At 33.7% G+C, this 22,065-nt stretch overlaps 1 protein-coding gene across 1 annotated transcript; it reads right to left on the minus strand.

Annotated features, from left to right (window-relative positions):
- Positions 1-70: 70 nt before the first annotated feature.
- Positions 71-21,887, minus strand: LOC128998360 (synaptic vesicle 2-related protein). The gene is made up of 13 exons (XM_054424464.1): positions 21,820-21,887; positions 20,033-20,223; positions 19,186-19,370; positions 17,495-17,566; positions 16,928-17,052; positions 15,565-15,628; positions 13,266-13,391; positions 12,450-12,658; positions 8,674-8,858; positions 7,033-7,144; positions 5,894-5,978; positions 5,248-5,337; positions 71-2,329 (listed from the first exon to the last, which is right to left on the minus strand). The coding sequence occupies exons 2-13, from the start codon at positions 20,211-20,213 to the stop codon at positions 2,192-2,194; spliced, it is 1,572 nt and encodes a 523-aa protein (XP_054280439.1). The 5' UTR covers positions 20,214-20,223; positions 21,820-21,887; the 3' UTR covers positions 71-2,191.
- Between the last annotated feature and the right edge of the window lie 178 nt (positions 21,888-22,065).

The raw sequence follows: 22,065 nt of genomic DNA on the forward strand, positions 1-22,065 counted from the left end.
ATGCAAAATGTACACTGGAAGTCATTTTTTCATAGGCTGTAACTAGTAAACGAATGGGTTAGTGAAAAAATGTCAGGAATAAAAAAGTTTAATAAGATAAAATATAGGGTGTTCCATAAGAAATTTCAAAGTTGGCCGCCATGTTGGAAAATGGCAGCTGAATTTCAAAAAACCAAATTCATATTTTTAATTGCCACAAAAAATAAAGGAATGTCCCTCATTTAAAGTTTTCTCTAATTCTTACCGTTTCCGATATCCCAATGGTGGCCTCCTTGAGTTTACCACCCTGTATATCAGAGAATCAACAATGAAAGACACTTTGACACCTTATGTTGGGTGTGTGTGTATAACCTTCTAACTTATGGGAATCTTAAAATCACAAATATGTGTAAAATTAAAACAAAATTAACGTAAAAAACACACCTCTCATTTGAAACTTTGTAGTTCTTTCATTACCATAGGGAACAATTATAGTAAGAGATTAAAAATATCAATGGATTACAAATTTACTGTCAAATTTTACTAACAGTGGTAGTCCCAGGGAGGGGGATGGGAGGGATACACCCCCCCCTGAAATATTTTATATTTTATTAGCTAACATAAATACTTGCATACTTTTACTAGCACTTTACTTTTATTAGCTTGAGCATATTTTAGAGCTTGAATACGAATAAAAATATGTTTTTAGGCTTTAAATTCCACATTTTGTATAGGATATTCCATACCCCAGGTGGTCAATCCCCCCCCAATTAAATCCTGGGACCGCCACTGCTGACTAAAGTAGATTATGTATGGGTGAGCAGGTAACACATAACCTCAAAATTGAACATGTAGATCAGTATGTTGTTTAGTTTTAATTTGAAGGTGTGGCTTAAGTACTTTGAATATACATAATATTATTATCCCTATACCTCTCTGTCTCTAAGATATCATAGAAGTACTCAAATAGTGATAGTCTTTTTTCAACAGTCAATAGATTAAAGATAGACACCAACAAGTCTTATATAAATGTTCTATCTTAAAATATTTATACAGTATAGAGTGATCCAGTAAAAGCTTACACTTAATTAAATAATACACATTATAGTTTGCTTATGTGGTATACTTCTGTGTAAACACATATGCTAGAGACTGACACTAAACATGTGTGTAAAGTGATATCTGTTAAATTAGGCCTACTGTCACATGCAGCTCTACTGACTTTCGATAGTAAAATTTGAATAACATAAATCTCTTAATCTCATTGTTTATCTCCGTTAGTGAGTTGGGATCATTGTTAATGCTGCGGTAAATGATTTATCATCATCTAACGATAATGTTCTTCATTGAATGTAAGAGCATTGCCATATAAATTTTAAAATAGAAAAAGCCAATCCAACAAAATTTTCCCACCTTTTAAAAAAGGTTTCAGCAGCTATAAATCTGATCAATTAACGTTTCATAATGACAAAATCATTAAAATCTACACCCATTGACAAAATATCCACTGTTGTCTCTTGCATAGGAAAACAGGAGGATGCGGAATACTATACCCCGGAAAACTACCCCCCCAGGTGAAACGTGACGTTACAAAATCTGCCAACTAACCAATATGGAAGCCGTGTCCGCGACTGTAATACTACCCCCCCTAGACAAATCATGCTATGTAATTGTAATTTTAATTCGAGTAATTCTATTGGATAATAGAAAAGTCATGTGGTGAAAATAAAACAGAATTTTGAAATGTTGCAGCAAGTTTGGTTGGTTAGGTTAGGTTAGATTAGAAGTGTTTGTCAACTAAATTTGCGTGTCCGTGACTGGAAAACTGCCCCCCTCGGTCTGTGACGTCAATATGACGTAGGAACCTGCTTGGGGGGGGGGTAGTTTTCCGGGGGGCAGTCTTCCGGCGACCCGAAAACAGTGCCACTAAATTAAAATTGTAACCTCTTACTGAATTACCCTATACATGATTTGTCAAGTTTAAACCTTATTAAATAAACAACTAAATACTTTGAGGTAATACATCACTAACAAGAATAAAATTTTTAAATGCAACCGTACATAAATTAAAAATAAATAGAAAAAAATTAAAACACAACTCAAGTTAACACATTTTACAGAATTCAGAAGCTTTTGTAAAGCAGTTAGTATAATCTGAAAGCTCAAACGAAAAAACTAAACATTTTGTACTCTAGTGAATGGTACAATATAACTATTTAGTAAATATAACAGTTTCTTTGAGTTCTCGACCCTTTGTCTCGATGGGTAGAAGAACGCATGCGATTGCAGCAAGCAGTGCTGCCACACCGTAAACTCCCATTGCCACCACTAGCGAGGACTGAAGCATAACCTGGAATATGAAATTACGATTGAAGAATTTTAGTTACTTCTTTACTAATCCAGTTAGCCCTTAATAATCTGACACTTGATAATCCCATAGTCAGTTAGCCCTTAATAATCTGATACTTGATAATCCCACAAGTGCCCATGGGACATTTATTATGTTTATTAAGTAAAATGTTTTAACATATTTTTCGTCTGAGTGTGCCTCAATGTTTTCAAAACTCAACAACTTTACCAGGAAGCATAAAATTACTCACAAGGAATTCCTGTAAATTGAATCAGGTAACTTATTAAAATCTTTTGTCAAATATTGCAAAAACTACATAATTTAAAACCCTAGAAGTCCAGAGGTTAGTGTTAGTACTATTTTTGGTAATCAGATGATTTTGGTAATCTGACACCTTAAGTCACATGAATTTTGGATTATCATGATTCTACCTAAATTTTGTTTTGAATATAAAAGGCCTACCACATAGTGATGTGACGAGTTGAGTTGGCGAGTCGAGTTGACTCGAGTCAAGACCCAACTCGAATCAACTCGAGTCATCTCATTCACAACTCGAGTTGGTACGGACTCGTACGGAGATTGCCGAAGCTACACGAACTCGAAACGTGCCGAGTCCAACTTGCAAAACTTAAACACTATTCGCTCACAACCTCAAAGCGAGTCAAGAAACCAAACTCATATGTAGAAAGCCGAACCTTTAAGAACTTGGGAATTAACGAGTTGACTCGGTTGACTGGCGAAACGTAAACGCTATTGGCTGAATGCGAGTTGAGCCAACTCGCCAAACTATAACCCTATTGGCTGTGCTGCGAATCGACCCGAACTCAACCGATGGAAGCCGAAGTTTCACGATGATACCGAGTTGAGTCTGACTCGAGTTGCAACTCGAGTTGACATAGTCGTGAGTCGAGTTTGACTCGAGTCAAGAAAATACTCGACTCGTCATATCACTACTACCACATAGAATTAGTAAGTGTTTAACCCATTGGCGCCGACTTACGAGCGTTACTCGTACGGCCGCTGCAGGCCCGACAGCCGACTTACGAGTGCCGCTCGTGTCACCGCAAGGCAGCGCCATTAGTTATTTAGTTATTATTATTTTTCGCCCTTTTTGTTTCTTCTTACTATTATAATGTTTATAAATAACTTGCTTCTTGATTTGCGTATTTACTCATTTATTTTAGCGAATAACAAACAATTTTGTGTTGCCATGGAAACCACATATCACCAAAAATCAGCTGCGATAAGGTAAACAAACAATTTAAAAAAAATTTTATTACTTATAAAAGTACACAACTTTTGATTTTTCTACGTAGGGAATTGATTGAACTTTATAATAGTAGTGTTATTTGGTGTCTGGATTAATCTTGGAATTTTTATATCAAGTTTACTTTCAAAATATTGTTTTGTAAAATTTTTATTTTTATAATCTTTATATATATATTTTTTTTAGTTTAGAACTTTGACTATCCAATTACCACTTTTCTGTAGACAATTTTACTGTGAACAAAATGGTTAAAGAATTATTAATTTATTACCTAAGGTTTTCTTTCTATAGCAGTTAGAGTAAAAGTCTACAAATTCGGTAAAATTAATTGCCGCCAGAGGGTGCTGCAGGTAGCGCATTAATTCCTTCCCCAATGGGTTAATATTCAACCAAAACCTGCTCTGACTTAGACATAAGGGATATAGAGGTGTGCTGGTACGAGGAGCTAATTACTGCTTTTCTATTGGCAAGTCCTTAACCATCATTGCACACGTGTTGTTAATCAGTATATAAAAAAATCAACTAATTTCAAACAATACCTTAATTTTACAATAAATTACATGTTTCATATAAGCCAATACCGGTTACATCTTTATACCGACTGATCTTCAAAGAGTACTTTGTAATTTATTATGAAATGAGCATGTTGTTTGACATTTAAAAAATCATAAATACTCTGCAGGGTGGTGGAAAATGGTAAAATATCCCTACATGCCACGGGGATGAGGTCACCAGGAACTGGCTGGATCACCTCAAAACTGGCATAATATTTTTTTTTATATATTCTACATCCCTTAAAACAGTTTATGATACAAAAAGGTTTTTACATTTTTAATATTGAGAATTCAACCTTGCATTGACATATAATTCTATTTTTACCTAGTTCAAGTAAAAATACTTTTACAAAAATCACAACACAATTACTTTTTTCCTAAACATCTACAATCTACAACTACAGAAAAAAATATATCTTTTACGTGCTATTAAAATTTAAAGACGATTGTAGAAGTAGTTTTTGTATTATAAGTTGTATAAGTCTGAAAAAACACTAAAAAACATGCTCTGTTCTTATTTGAACCGTTAAAACGTTTGAGTTGTGATTGAAAAGTAAAGGAAGTCTCAGGTCACATCATATGTAATTTCAAAATCAATGTAACTAGACACTTAGGGCTACTGAACAAGACTGAACACTAAGGTTAACTTGTTGGATGACTATAAACTCCAATAAATTAGATTGGCAGTAGCTACTAGCTAATGTTGAAAGCACAAACGCCAACATGCTGTCAGACAGCAACCCAAGCCGTAGCGGCATGGCTGGTGTACATTAAAACTTTTGGATTAGTATTCAGATAAAAAAAATATCAACAACACGATTGAAGTAAAGCCAACTTTGTATCATATCTATTAATAAGTTGAATATTTGGTATAAAGACAATATGATTTTTTACATATTCCCAGAGCCTTCTCCCCTGGAGTGATTGCTTCACTCGCTCTTCTGTCGTGGGTAATTGGTAAATACCGCATGGAAATAGCACGTGATTTTTGGGTACTTGGTCGTTGGCGAGAGTCGGTTAACAAATAAAATCGACTAACCAAGGATTGGATATTCTAGACTTTGACTTTACTGTTACAATTCATGCATAACCTTCACCTGAGCAATATACGGCGTGACCATAGCCCCTAGTCTCGCCATTGCACTGCACGTCCCTACCCCTACTGACCTCAAGGGCGTTGGGTACACCTGAAAAATAGGATTATAATCAGTTCCCTTCCCGTTGAGACAAGGGAAAAATCAATCATTTACTACCAACCTACAAATGTTACGCTCCAAAAATATGTTTGGTACAAACTTTACTCTAAATGATAGTTGGAAAGTTTTTTAAAGAGGTTGGCAGCCTCTTTTAACCTTGAAATTGTTCATCCACATAGGCCACAGGCCTGTGCGTGGAAGTATCCAACCAAGCAAGAGGTGAGCCTGTACAGTACAAGGGTTGAACAGTACTGGAAAAATTTAGCGGTAAGTACCAAGATTCGAACCTACGACATCACTGCTATGGATCCCAAATCTGTCTTGCTAATGACTGAGCCACCAAGGAATTTCCCAATCACTGTTGTTTGATTGACAGACACTACAATGAGGAATGTACAATTTCAATCTGTCATGGGAAATTGATTACATAAGTCCAACATTTTGAAAGTAAACAAATAGAACATAATGCACAGTTTGAACTTTTAACTTTAAACATTTATTAGGTAATTAGTAATTCAATTAATAAAGTACTATAGGCTACCGATACCTCAGGTGTATAGACGTAAGCTGCTTGAAACACTCCAGCAATGACCCCACGAGCTAAGAATAACGTCACGGTTAAGATTGCTCGACTGAAAGCAGAAAAAAGATTGTTTCAACACATGTAATAAAACTACAGGCAAGCATGATTAAATTTTTATGTAAAACAAAGAGGAAAGTTCATACAGTAGAACCCCAGTTAACCAAATTTAGGTTAATTAAAACTCGGGTTAACCAAAACGGTTCCATAAAATAATACAGGGCTAAAATATAAGTAATATGTAATGTATAAAATGCATCAGTAACCTCAGTTGTTTAGTTTAAACATTTCTATAGCTGAAATAGAACAACACTATATTATATAAACATTGTAATAAATTCATTTTTCCTACACACCGTGGTAATAAACAGGCTAATTTTAGCATACGACAGGTTAACCGAAATTTGATATCCGAAACGGCTCTCCCCCCTTTATTTTGGTTAATCGGGGTTCTACTGTAATATTTTATGATTATCCTGAGTAAAGTAAATCAATAAAATTTTATGATCCGATCACTAAATTATAGAAAAGTTTATATTACGAAATAACCTGGTGGTGCAAGTTTAATAGTACAAAAGTAAATGGATCTATTTTTAAGTGTCCTCAGGACATAATCATTTATCTTCTGGCGTTGGAAGATAAAGAACAAATTTAAATAATTGTACTGGCCAATTATTTTGTTCCTAATAGGTTTTTATGATCTTTATGCAGCCATATTCTATGTATTAAAAGTTTTTTAAATATATACCCATCACAAGGAATAATGTCTTGTTACACTTGAAAATGGGCCCATGAGACCAGAGTAGTAAATATTTTAGAGTATAGAGAAACTTTTAGATTGTTTGCCATTTTAATAAATTGTTAATTAGAATAATGTCCAAAGGTAAATGTCTTTTTTAGCACATACTTCCTTTGTCTTTAGAATGATTTACGATGAGTTTATTCATCATATGTTGAATAGGATCATTATAGATCTATTTTTAAAGCCAGCACAAAGCGCAAATCTATATAGTTATGGTTGCATTAATAATACAGTATACTCACTGTACCCATTGTCAAAATAACCAGGAAAGTTTATTAAAAACTTAATGTTTAGTATTAATTACCTTTCAACGCAGATGAATAAAAGTGAAATGCACAAGGTGAAGAAAACAAACTGGACGGCCATAGTGTATTTGCGACCAAACCTCTCGATTACAAATATAGTTAAAAATATGCCTGAAAAAGACAAAACATACTCTGTTAATTTATTTTTTGCAAAATTCATTTTATATTTAATCATGATAGTTCAGGTCACATTACACAAGTATCAAAACATTTACCCAACAAAGTAAGGTAAAAGGTTTTAACACAAAAGGAAAAGGACACAATGGTTTCGAACAATCTAAGGGAATAACAAAAGGAAATAACTGTTAAGGAATTATTGACGATGAATAGTGTTTTCCACAAAGTAATAAATTATATACTGACTACTGTTTAAGATACAAGCCAAATAAAATAGCTACAAAATAAAAACAATCCATTGGAGAAACTAATTGTAGATTAGATTTATCCATACAAATATAAGAATTACGGTTATTATAAAGTTCTTATTTATAAACAACTCATGAGTTATTACATAGTAGTATTTTCACTTCCAAAGAGTGTAATATTAAGCCTCCTTGTGTTTATATAATGTTTGTATGCCCTAAAGTGTTTTGATGAGTAGGATTCTGTTAAAATATCCTATCAAGGGGTTGAGTATTTTCGAGCAAGTTTTTCAGTACTCGACTTCAAGAAAACTCGAAAAGTCAAGCTATTTAATGAGTTTGTTGTAGAAATTTATATTTGTACAGTATGGAAGGATCAACAAACTATCTTTCCTCCTGCATGTTATTTTATAACTCTTACTGTCAACGGAGCTTAAATCATACTAAAATATAGAAGTTGGTAGGCCTACTGTATATAAATATAAATAAATATATTGCTTGGTTTGAATACAGGAAGGGGAAGACTCAAATGTAAACGACTCATAAATTCACAATTCAAACACCCCTACACTATAAACAAAGGCAGTTCTAGGAAAACAAAAAAATCAGCTCAACTGACAAATTATATTAAAAAATCAAAACAAACTTTTGCTTCAGTGAGTGTATTCAATGTGTATTTGATTTAGATTGGTTTTATGCAGGATCTCCAATTGCCATTTGCATACATTTACAAATACATTGAAGAAAAAGGATTGGATATAACTTAGCATATCTTATCTTATATTCAGAGTAAGCTCCACAGAATTGTTTTGGAATTACTAATATTCATTCTACCACTTGTAGGAGCAAAATATCAAATTAATTGTGAAGTGAATTTTTTGTGTGCTTTTAACTGCAGGTAACTTCTCTTAGGTAAGGTAGATCTGTATCCATTCCTACTTCTTACTTAATGTATTCCTAAGCCAAGTGTTTGCAAAACCAACCATTAGCATACAAAGTGTTATCTAAACAGATTAACAGGCTTCCTCCATTTATTTAATTACAAGATAATGGTCCAGTACTATAAGTTGAATATTATACTGGGACTAAATCTTGATTTCCTAATATAAAAAACTATGAATTAGGCTAACAAAAACTTTGTTCCAAATAACTAAAATCTGGTTCTATTCCAAGTGAGATAGATTCTCTTTCTGATAAAAGTTTAGGGTGAGGCCTTGAACTGTACCCTTCCAAAATAGGTAAAAATACCAATGGCACAAATAAAACACAAAATCAAACCTGGGAATTCAGCTAGGGTTGTCCAGAGCAAATCCATGTAGTCTTGAGTGTTAAGCTGTCTGCAGTCGGCCGTGCAAGTTTCGACAGATTTCATCTCGACGCTGCCAGAACACCGACGTTCGGAAGCCTCAAATAACTCTGTTGTCATCAACACCACTCCATAGTAGCAGAAGGCACAAGCAGTCCTGAATATGAAAGGTTATAGTAATTGGCACAAGTAATAATTAAACCAAGTTTAGTAAACAAATACATTTTTTTTATAGTCTACTAAAAGATAGATTGGAAAACAGTAATACCTTGGATTGCCCATAAATTTAGGTCTCCAATGAGCTCCTGTCTAGCCCAAGCAAGCTATTTCAAATATAAGACCTCATTCCGCCACATTCTTTACTTCATCCACTATTATTCTAACTGATTTCCACCGCTATGCAACTATGGGTCTCATTATATTAGTCGAAAATTAGGTGAAGGAAAATCTTCACTCCTGCAAGTATGAATCGTGTTCTTTGTTTAGATTCCTGTAATCTAGGGCACCAATTGCTCGTAGGATAAGGATAGGGATGGGAACCAACTAGAATAGTAGTGAATGAAGTAAAGAACACCAATTTGGTCTCATATTTAAGCTAGCTCAAATCTTAGCCGTAACAGAAGCTCTTTGAAGACTTTAACCGACAGACATCCCTCGTATTTAGTGACTGTTAAATTTTGGGAATAATTGCAAGTGAACATTTAAATAAGGAACTATATTAGACAAAACTGAACATTTTGCATAGTCTGGTAGTTTTTGCATGAAAGATCGAAGCTGTTGATTTACTGTATCATTATTATATTACTGCTCATATCGATTGTTTAGAGGTTGTATTGAGATTTATAGAGCAATCTCATAATCAAATAAAGTTCTTAAAATTGAATGATGACTTGTAGCCTAAAAAGAAATCATGCAGGACCTCATTCTGAGATCTTTAAATATAACTGTTACTTATATTTATGTGAATAAATCACTTATTTATTTGCTTATAATAATTTTGAAAGTTTCATTAATCACGTATTTAATACTATACACAAAAAAATTTCAATATTTAATGTATGAATTTGCAATGGAAGACTCTTTAGGGCAAGAAGATCATTTGACAAACCACCAACCTATTTATAGTTGTCACTCGCTAATCCAGGGGTGCAGATTATTGAACCTCTTCTAAAAACAGCTGTTATTTGGGACTAGTGTAAATTCTGCTAATTTTAGAGCTTCAAGAGGAAATCATTGGCCGACGGGCCATTATGCCATGTTTTTATTTTAGTAAAGATATAAAATACTAAAAATAAATTAAAATGAAGTTTCTTCCAATTCCATTGAATGCAACCAACATCTGATGTTCACTCCTGATGTCTGGATTGGCGAGCTTTTACATTTTTTTTCTAATGGCATAATCCAAAAGCAGATTAGAATACAGTAGACCCCCTCTTAACCGACCCTAATGGGACCGGACCTAGGTCGGATAACTCAAAAGGTCGGTTAAAACGGGCAATCCCTAAAATCATAACATAATGAAGTGCTATTCATTTGGAATTATATAATCATAATTTTTTAGTCATACTTGCATTATTTATAAAATAAACTATTATTATCTCCTTTATCATATTGATAGAAAAGTCACAAATAAACACAAAACCCGGTTAAGTCAAATAGGCCTACTTTCAGTGGAATATATTATAATACTAGGAAAGAGTCAATAAAATTCCTATTTTAATAACTTTAATACTGTAATGTATTAATTGATGCTTTCCAAATCCATCGTAATACAGTACAGAACCTTTTGTCGAAATTAAAGATACAAGCAACCATTTTGTTACCAGACAGGATGTTCATTTATAGCCTCTCACTGGAGGCTCGAGGCACAAAAACTATCTTGACCTTGGAGTTGTTAACCCTCCTTCCCTGCCCTCCCTACAAGTTGCATTGTTTGTTTACTCCAGCGATAAGATAATCAGTTCTCAAAATCGTAACGCACTTTATGATGTTATAAATTTGCCCCACAAATAACAAATCAGATCAGATGTGCTCGAGCTATGAATGATGATGACAAACTGACAATAGGCTATACTATATTTTTTGTGATCAATACATAATAACTTATTCTTAGTCATATCCTGTGGAGATCAGCGTATGGTTCAGTTCTCATCGCCCAGCGTGGGAGCGGAAATGACGAGATTCCTAGTGAGCGGCGGTTAAACCGAACTGCTCTCAAAGCAAGGTCGGTTAAAACAAACTGTATTATTTTACGATCGAAGGCGGATAATCCAATATCGGTTAATACGAGGTCGGTTAAGAGGGGGTCTACTGTAGTTTTATTTAGAATTAAGTATATTACTTGGTAGAATAATTCATCTGTTGATAAATTTTTATCCCCAAAGCCTGGTTTTAATCTTTCTGCAACAAACTTGGAAAAATTTTCTACTGGCTTCCGCGGTCCAAGTTACGTGTAAATGAACCCGTGTGTATGTGAAAGTTTTAATGAATATTTGGAAATAAATATATTTTCAAATGCTCGTATCGGTACGAAAACACCTACTGTTATTACATTGAATCACTTTGGTAATTAGGTTATTCTATGCGTTCTTCCTCACCGTAGATGTACCAAATATTGACTTTGCAGCTTTCGTTTATGTAATGCATGGTATTTTGTAACGTTACTGTTTGTAGAACGGAGAGTTTTTCTGTAGAAAATAAAGTTGTCAACATTCGTAAGAAATATTTTCTCCAAAAAAAAACAAACAATTTTACTAACTTGTTATGCAGCATTTTCTGCAGAAACTTATACATGTTAAGTGTAAGTAAGGGCCATGTGGCCAAACTTTTCCTGTAAAAATAAATAACTTTTCATAAAAAAATGTTGAATTTAAAAACCAAAATTTAAATTAACAAAAAATTTGTTTAACCAGTTGAGCAGGCTGGGTTTTCTGTAGCCCTCCTCGTCTTTCTAAGACAATGACACACTGTTGCCTGTGGTTCTGCTTTGGGGATTTTGATCTTATTTCAATAGACTATTAAGTAAATCTTATAATACATTGCATGTAACTGTTCTCTAGCAAATATAAAACAGAGTATGTACTCTATGTTACTTACTGTACTCAGATAGTTAGAATTTTAGATATAAATGTTGTCTTTTCAACTAGCTTTGCTAAAGAGCTAAATGTTTTTATTTACAACATAACGGTGATCTGATTCTAAACTCAATTAAATTAAACTTACTAATCACTCACACACCTCTTATTGGTAGTAATACTTTTGCCTAATTAGTTATTAATTATAATATTATTACTTAGGAGTTAAGGAAAGGCCAATTGGCTGATTAGGATTATTACAAGGATAGGGCTAGCTTACCTGGTAGATAGAGTCCAGATAAGCCTTGATTACACATAAAACACATGACACAACACAGAAAAACTTAATATTTCGTCCCAGTTAGGGACTTCATCAGAAGGGAGAAGAAAGAAAACTGGCAGTTACAGTGTAAATGTTGCGTTTCAATGGAACTTTTGAATTTGAAGTGTAACTGCCAGTTTTCTTTCTTCTCCATTCTGATGAAGTCCCTAACTGGGACGAAATATTAAGTTTTTCTGTGTTGTGTCATGTGTTTTATGTGTAATCAAGGCTAATCTAGACTCTATCTTCCAGATAAGCTAGCTGATCCCTAGCCTTGTACATAATAATCCTAATATTAGTTACTTAATATTAGTTATTAGTTACTTAGTTATTTTATGAATGGTTCACTAACCAAATGAACCACAGCAAGATAGAGGTCCTGCGTAACTGTGGAATAAGCAGATCTCTAACTCTGCCTCTCTCCCCAATCATGGAGTCATCGACCACCAGACGACCAAACAACATCGGCTTCCCGTTCTCAGAAGCTACTGTGCGCAGTGTTGCCAATGCCTTCTCTGGCTGACCCGACGCTACGTGGTACCTGGCACTCTCGGGGAGCCACTACAACAGGTTGAGTAACATAAATAATAATGTTAGTGAGTTTTCAACAGGAAACTCATTCTTTGTTTATCCACAACGTTGGCATATTTTAAGTTTATTGCTTGAGAACAGTCCAAACCCTTGGCTTGTTACTAACTATCTTACATAAAAACTTTAGATGAACTTGGATGAATATAAAGCACAAAGGCCTAGGGGTTTAGAATTTTTTTGATGATAGGAGGCTTAGCTGAATGGTTAAGAGTCTAAACTGGCACAAGGGTGCTTTGTTAAAGTATTGAAACTCGAATTTTGTTCATGTACCCACTATGGATATAGTTCATGTTCCTTCTAAAAACCCGAATACATAGTAAAACCACCCACAGAAACCCAAAATGTCGTTTGTAGTGTACAATCACCATGGTAACAGTGTCCTCCAGTGGTACATGTCGGGGATTTAAAATAATAAAAATTTGGAAAGAATTTGTCAGAGCAAACTGGTTAAGGGTAGTAATCATTCCTATGCTTACTTTTGTATTTAATGTTTTATTTAATAGTAGTTTAGTAGTAATGTAGTGCATTGCACAGGTTCTTAAAATCATGTAAAATGAAAATAACTAATCATACTTACAGGACAAATAAGAGCAAATGCAAGCAGAGGTCCTGTGGAAAGAGCCAAGAGCCACTGCCATCCTAGGGTCGGCATGATGAACAATGCAAGAAGCACTTCAAAACAGGCTCCCAATGCCCAGAAACACTGTGACATCAATAGCAATTATTTCATATAAAATCCTTTTGTTAAGAGAGGAATGAAATTTTTTGCTGTTTTGTGATTATTTAACTAATTTTTTATAGTTATTTCTTCAATCAAGTAGGTAGTTGACTAGAAGAATAAAAAAACACCACTAATCATGGTTGAATTTTTTTCATATAATCATCTTTTTTTTTAAATTAAAATGGCCTCAATTTTGAAATTTTAACTTGAATAAAGACATTTTCTAAAATGGGTCTCTTTTTCCTTAACATTTAGACCAAGTTTCATTATTTGAGATCGGTTGAAAAAATTTACGGATATAAATGTAAAAAATAAACGAAATGGAGGATATGTTGTCAATTTATTGTAAATTTATTTTGACCCAAGGAATCACTATGTAAATTATAGGTCCTCACCTTTTTTAACACCCTGTATATATGTATAAATAAAAAGAGAGTGTGTGATTACTGTGGATAATACGGATATGTCCAATATTTTCTCCATGACCACCAACTATATAGCGACCCCCAACATGATAGTTTAGCTTCATGGTTGTAGTAGTATATTGCTACTGGGTGCACTCCAAAGTAAGACTATTTCCACTTCAATATTGATCTACGGCTCTGCCCTACAGGCTTTCCAAGACCTGAAGTAAACATTGATTGGTTCCCATGGCAACTATGAGGATATTGTACTCATAATGTTTGCATAAGTGTTGACAAACTTACTATGGTAACGTATTTATTTCAAATTCCACACAACTGATTGAACAAGCAACAAAATTATGTTTTTTACAAACAGCTATTGAAAGTTGACCTTGAACCAGGAGATAAGAGCCCCCTTGCCTTCAGCGAGTTGGAATTAATTTCTTTGACAATTAAAGCTAGGGCAGAGCTAGTAAATCTGAATTATAAACCTTGGACCGAACAAAATATCAATTGCTCATTATGTAACCTTAAAGAGCAAAAAACCACTTTTCACTTGATGGCTGTCTGTCAGTCTAATTTTGGGTAGCATAAGAAAGCCTTGGTTAGGATGCAATATCTTGAGTGAAATAGAATATTATCAATATCTAAACGGGGAGGATTGGCGTGTCTTTACACACTACCTTAGGGAAGCTTGAAAGTATAGATGGGAGCATATAAGTGAATTTAATTTATAGTTTTTAAATAATAGTACGGTGCAATTAGACCTAAACCGGGACATAAAAAAAACAGTTTCAAACCAGCGCCAAATTGTTGAATACACTTCCCTCAATTTGTAAAAAAAAATTACACTGATTTCAGTGTCAGTTTGTGGGGGGAGGGTAAAATTGGGACTTTTTGACTTTATCGCAAATACCTCAAAAACGGTGTGTTTTTATTGAAATATAATAAATAACAAAAATAATCGACATTAAATTTCGAAAAAAATAATACCATACTTTACCTATCTACTATGAACGGTTCAGGAGATATTGGGGTGGGGGGGGGGGGGGGGTAAATATGATTTTTTCTTATATTCTAAAAATGTATGGAGGCACTTATTAGAACATTTTTTTATGGGTGTCCATGGTTTTCCTCCATTTAAAAACAACTTTTTTAGAATTATAAGAAAAAAAATCAAATTTACCCCTTAAGGCGATAAAACCATTCATAGTAGATAGGTATTGTATGGTATAATTTTGTTTGAAATTTAATGAAGGCTAGATTATTTATAGCAGGTTACATACCTTGACGTCGACAATTCCTCTGTCGAACTTCTGTTGACTAGTTTCGACTATTGAGTAGTCATTTTCAAAACAGAACGTTAAAATATTTCATTCATTGAATGTCGTCAAATCTTCTTAAATACATTGAACACAAGCACAACACGAACAAGGTAGACATTTAACATAGTTGGCCGGCCGGAGCACGTCACTGAACTAGTTAGTGAATATATCGGATAGTGTTGGAAGACGTATTTAATTTATTATACTCCTATTAAAAATCTACTAAAGCTTATCAAATTGCAAGTTTTGCGCTTCAAATTCCAACTAAAACAATATTTTCCTCTGTCTTTCTTGGATTTATTTGATTTAATGTTCAAATATGTTTGATGTTTGTTTTTATGGCCACTCTGTAAAACATAGCAATTTAAATGCAGAACAAAGACTAATTGTGTATTCAAAAACAGAGCTACAGCATGCTATACTCACATCAAGAAGAACTACACATTTGGCTCTTTGCTTGGACGGTAGAAATTCTGCATACAGGGTCACTCTAACAACAGACAAACATGCAACTACAACTAACTATTAGCATCAAATGGCAAACTCAAACAAACAACCAACAACCCACAGCAATGCGTCAACGTGCATCAAACTTGAAAACAATAAATGTGAAATATTACATTTTATAAGATTAGATTTAAAATATTCAGTTAAATTGGTAATTAATTTGCTTTTTACATGTTCACAAGCTGTATTCGTACACTTCAGAGCACTCATTCAAAATATAGGGGTGGTGAAAAGTCCCGGGACGGCTTAATATTCTTTTTTACAGTTACAGAAGGAGCTATACAATTTGGTACACTGTCACTGGGCATTAAACAATATTATTTTACTAAAACTTCAATGAGCCGCTACCACTTCAGGGGGACGGCCCACAAGGAGTAAGAAGAAAATCTTAAATAGAAGCATAGGTTTTTGAAATGCACATCAAATTAAAGGCACTATGCGTCGCTAGTGTTACTTTACCATTTATTTTAATAATTTAAATCAGCTGTATTTACTGTTTTAACACTACAAATATAAAGACATTAATACAAAAGCAGTAAGCTAGTTTGGCTGTGTTTTCAGCTTGTGGAGGGTGTTTACTGCACAATAAACATTTAAATTTCATATTTTTACATTGTTATGTAGGCTTGATATTACCAATTTGCCTGTATTTTATATTAAAATAATATTAATTATGAAATATAATGGTTTAAATTTTATTGAAGTCTATTACTAAAATATGTTTTGCATTGTGATGAAAGTATTGTCATAAACTTGTAACAAAAGTGATTTTCCGGTACTTGCACCAATTATTCCGTCCTCGGCTTCGCCTCGTATGAAGCCGAGGACAGTGTGAAGTTTAGTGTACCTATGTGAGACAAGCTGAACTTGAACTTGAAACTTGAGTGTGCGTGCACCAAAAATGCCACTTTCGGCACCAGTAATTAAATATACTATTGTCTGTACATTATGGTAAAGATAGGCTGAACTACATATTAGTAATCAAATGACAAGGAGGTCACACAATTAAGCAATGAACATCAAACATGAAAGGTAATAAAGTATGAAAACCATACAATAAGTATCAAGCTTACTTCAAGTAAAATAGAAATACCCACTTACTGACATTTGTCTATCGCATATGCCTTCAATTGAAATGAATTCCTTCAACTTGGATTGAAAAATAAAAAACATGCTGTTAAAAAGGTAAACAGTTAAAAGCCAAAAGTTTTACTTATCAAATCAAAACCAATCAATAATACATAATAAATGTGTTCAGAAAGAATAATCCTGAATTACTTACGACTGAGGGACACATCCGATCGCAAAACCAACAAGACCTCTAAGAATCAGAATCCAAGTGTAGTTGGGGGCCAGGGAGCTCAATAGTCCATAGTAGAATAGTAAGACAGCACACATAGTAAGGGCCTAGAAAAAGAAATCTTTCACTTTCCCCCTATAGAACACTGGTTGTGAGCAGACTCACATATCCAAACAAAACTTTTAATATTTTTTTTCACACACAAAATTTGCTCAATTTATCCTCTTATCCACACACATTATAGTTAGACCACGATACCAAACGCAATTAAATATAATCGAAAAGAAACCTTTGATAATATTCTCAGTCCTAAAGTTATTTTTAATCAAACTCTTTGAAATTTGTATTTGCAAAAAATGATGGACTGAGTACTGAGTTAGCTTGAGAGATCAAGCACCGCCGTTAATAAATCGAGCTTAAACCACTCAATTTCAAAAAGTTTCAAAAAAACGATAGGTACTTTCTCTATATACTATTTATAGGGCGAGAAAGCAAAAATAATACCTTCCAATATCCATGATATGAGGTGTGTTTGAATGGCAATCTTACCTGCTTACGTCCGTATCGATCACTTATATGACCCCAAAATGTAGAGCTCACCATCATTCCAAGAAACACAACCTGAAATAAAAATGAAAACTTTTGTTCATTATCTGTAATTTTAAAAATTAATCACCCTAAGAAAACTTGAAAATTTTGTTGCTGAGCCCCATAGATGTTGTTTATGATATTTTTGTGATGGCAAAAAACAAGAATGTAAGCTATGAGGTTTTAAAAATTGAGACGGAAGGAAAAAAGTTTTTTTTCTTGTTGTTCACGTTGGTGGCAATTTTCAGAGGTGGTATTGGAGAAAGTGCACAACGCTTTGCTATAACAGAGAGCAGTCCAGACCCATGTTTTGGTTTAACTGGGACAATACTAAGTACATGAAACTGGCAAGAACAAGGATGGGATAGAATGCTAAACCTTACAAAAACAGAAAATCAATGTAGACTGTTTTACTTTCCAAAACTATAAAAAGCCCAAAAAAGCAGCAACTTTGTTTGGTTAAAATTTAAAAAGTACCTATTAGAATTCTCACTTCCTTTTACAAAAACAGCAAATAATGTTAGTTAAAACAAAGAAATTTGTTTTTCTTGTACACTATTGCAAAATTTGATATTTGAGTTAAGACCGCTAGACAGCTTGAGAGAAGAATCATGCATTGCTGATTATAAACATTAAAACTAAAATCAGTGAATGTATTAAATATATTTTTTATTTTCAAATACTGTTCTAGTTTTTTAAGAAGAAGGTACCGGTAGTTTACTTCTTAACTAGTAACCACAACTAAGTTATGACGTGTTTAGTTGAATTTAGACTTTCATTGTGCTATAGAGGTTTTATAACATACTGCATTTTAGGGCTAGTAAACAAATTGTTTAAAATTCCTTGTTTTTGATGGTGTAATAATGGGGAACATAAAGTCTTACACATTTAAATATGTAGTCCTAAAGTTAATGAGACAGTCAGCTTAAAAAGCATAAAGGTGTCTTGAGGTACAGAATTTGTAACCAACCCTCCGGTTATCAGTATTATCATGAAAGCGCTATCTAAATGTTTGTGCAGGCTATACATAGCCTACCGTTTTTATGTTTGTGTTGTGCTTGTTTTAATTGTGTATTTGACGAGTTGCGAGCTTTGAAAATTTGTCTTTGTAACTAAACATGAAAGCTACTTAGCAATCTTAATCCTTGGACTATTTGAAGGAGTCACGTAAAACCTTGCAATGTCCGCCAAATGTTGCAAAGCTTTAGATGGGCGATCCAAAACAAACAAAGGGGAAAGTTGAGCTTGATTTTGTTTGTTTCACGACATCGCCCCAAATCGGGATCTTGAAAGTGGGAGTTCCTAGTCTACCATACAGTCCGGACCTTGCACCAACTGATTACCACTTGTTCCATCAATGAAGACATATAGAGATGCACAGATGCAGCAAGAAGTGACATGCTGGTTGAGGACGTAAGAGGTGGAATGTTACGAGAAAGGAATTGCCAAACTTAATTATTACTATAATAAGTGCTTAAATTTGAATGGCAATTAAGTTGAAAGTAGAATTCAAGTGAGGCTTTCAACTCATATAATAAGAAAAGTGCCCTATAATTTGATCTTTTTTCATTCCATAATGTAATGTACTTTCTGTACCTCTTGTACATGGACATAATTTAAAAATTAAAATTATAAAGAAGATAGATACTGACTGTAGTAGCTAGAGCCTGTTGATAGCGAGTGATGTGCCAGTCACAGTGGAGTGCTGGAGAAAGAATACTGAGGATAGTCATCTCCATGGAGTCTGCCATCCAACACAGGCCGGTAAACAGGGAAAGCTTGGCTTGAAACTTTCCAAAGCCAAAAGCATTCACAGCTTGTGTCACAGTAAAGGTTTCTGTAAATAGGATTATATTAATGATACAGCATTTTTATATACATAATTACAGTAGAATTAAACCTCAATAAGCCGTTGTATCATTTATCTGCTAAAATGCCAATCGGGCCGATGAGTTTTAGGCAATGCTAATTGTGACGTTCTATGATATGATGGAACTGTACTTCCTAAAAAAGAACAGCAGCATGTTTGAAGACCTAATTTTTTTCACGTTCACTTTTATCTCTGACACCCTATCAAATATTTCCATTTAGTTTAGTGGTTATTTATAAAACCTACACATTAATCTTTTTTTCTATGAAGACTACAAAGATTAAAAATTGTATAATTTTTTATAGGCCTAACAGATATTTAACCTTAGACTGTTTAAAAATAGTTCAACCTCAAGCCAATTATTACTGAATTTTTTCATCCTACTGGTTTTCTACCTTTTAAGACCATGGACTTGTTGGGCGAAAGGTGGATACTTGATTTACACACTTGCTATTTTATAGGCCTATAATTCCTTTCTCTAAGGAACCGTTATTGGTAATATTTATGGTGCATGAGAGGGGTTTTCATATTGCATTGCTTACAACTTTTAATAATAATACTTTAATGAGTGGTAAAAAAAAAAGTCGGCAGTGAATGCTAACTAGTTATGCCTATATCTAAATACTTACCATCAGGAACAACAGAGACGGAATTCATTTCCAACTCCTGTAATGGAGGCAAAAATTCATCATTGTCATGGGCCTGTCTCTGAAGTACTTGAGGAGAGTACTCATTTGCATTTTCCAGATCTTCATAATTAGATGATCTGCTTTGAAGTGTCCGACGAGTCGCTGATATGATGTCAGCCATTTTAACAACACTAAACAAATTAGATTACTATTTTTTTGTATTTTCTATTGGCATAACTTTTTACACAAAAAATGATACAGGTAACATAGGAATAACATAAGTACCCTAGCCGGACTTATTACAAATTGCTAAATCATTTGTCAAAATTAAGATGAGCTGTTCATTGTGCTTCAGTTTTTCAATTGCAAAGAGCAATCGATGACATAGGTAGCGTTAAAAATTTTGACTGACATCTCATATTGCACACACTACGTTAAGTTTTAAATTTATGAGTTTGTAACATAGCAATTTTCGTTAATTATTAATAGGTTATTACTTATCTTTCTCCCTTTCATAGGCTATTTTCAAATCAAGGATATTTTATATACAATGGAAGGATCAGCAAGGTTTATGTTTTAGCAATTAATAGCCTACGAGTAAGGCACAGGCCTGAATCCCATCACGCCAAAACATTTAACTTGGCTAATGATTCCTGTTCTATCATAAAAACTGACTTTGAGCCCTCATAGGCCTATAAACTTGGTATACAGTAAACTTTCCAGTTAAGTTTATTTTCCTTTCAAGAAGTCTCAAACGTTGTTTGAAAAAGAACTGTTTTAAAAAAAGCCAACAACTTAGCTTTTTGGTATAGGCTCAGGCTCTGGGGTGGGTCTACAGAGATTAACAATGTCTTGCTAATCCAAAAAAGAGCAGTAAGAATTCTAGCCAATGCTGAGTATGATGCCCATTTCAGACCTGTCTTTGTGAATAAGAGAATCATGACTGTGCGTAGTCTGTATGTGTTTGTGTCAGTTGTGCATATAAACATGATCTCCAGTCACTTAGTTGTAGGGGTGAGCAACATGTATAATACCAGAAATAATATCATTGATTTACCAAATGTTAGGTTACCGGTAAGTAAAACACGATGAAATTTCATTGTTCAAGTCAAAATTACTTAAATTTCCTAAGTATGTGGCCTTAATCTAGAAATTTACCCTAAAAAATCATAGATGACAATAATGTAAGTAAAACGTTCCTTTAGCAGGAAAGTACCCTTTTGGTTTAGTTTGCTGCATGTCCTTTTTGGCTCATAAATTATAATGCAGACACCAGCTTCGCTACAGAATTTTATCATAAACCCAAGTTCTGCCAGCTGCCTTGGCCTAACATAAAGCTTTAATTGTTCAAGTTAAAAATATGAATAGGCTAACTCTAAATTATACAAAGTCATATAAATTGAAAACAATAATCAAAATAATTATATCTAGGCTAACAAGTAGGCTATTTTTAAACCCTAGCCAATAATGAAGATGCCCAAAATCAATTAGGCCTACAGTAGGCCTATCTATAATATTGATCTTTATTTATTTATTTAAAATTGAGCAGGAAACACTTATAGATCAATATTTTAGATGTTTATGAAATGAATACATGTCCTTAGAAAGGTGTTATTAAAAAGATAAAAGTTGTATTTTACTGTTTCTTATGAAGTTAAACATTGCTCAAGTTTGGGTAGGTGTAAACTATGATCGCCAACCAGATTGATACTGTTAGAAGTTATGACGCAAGTTAAACATTGACTAAGAAAAAGTCAATAATATGTACAAGAAACAGATATACTCACAAAAATAACTAAATAGTTAGTAATTCATGACGCTTGTTTTGTTTACATTTACCGTTATTTTGTCATTGAGTGAGGTTGAGGTTAGTCTGTTTTCTGTTTAGAGGTTAGTTGGTTAGTTGACAGTTGTGTTGTTTTGGATTGGATTGGATTGGAATGGTGGTAAAGAATAAAACTCAAAACTGTGGCACAAAACATCTGTCTGGCAAGATATGGCACTAGGCTTATTTTATATGAAATGAATGAAAT

Source organism: Macrosteles quadrilineatus, unplaced genomic scaffold (genome assembly GCF_028750875.1).
Source record: "Macrosteles quadrilineatus isolate MER2022 unplaced genomic scaffold, UCM_ALF_1.0 Scaffold_7__1_contigs__length_78375512, whole genome shotgun sequence".
NCBI classification, from domain to species: domain Eukaryota; kingdom Metazoa; phylum Arthropoda; class Insecta; order Hemiptera; family Cicadellidae; genus Macrosteles; species Macrosteles quadrilineatus.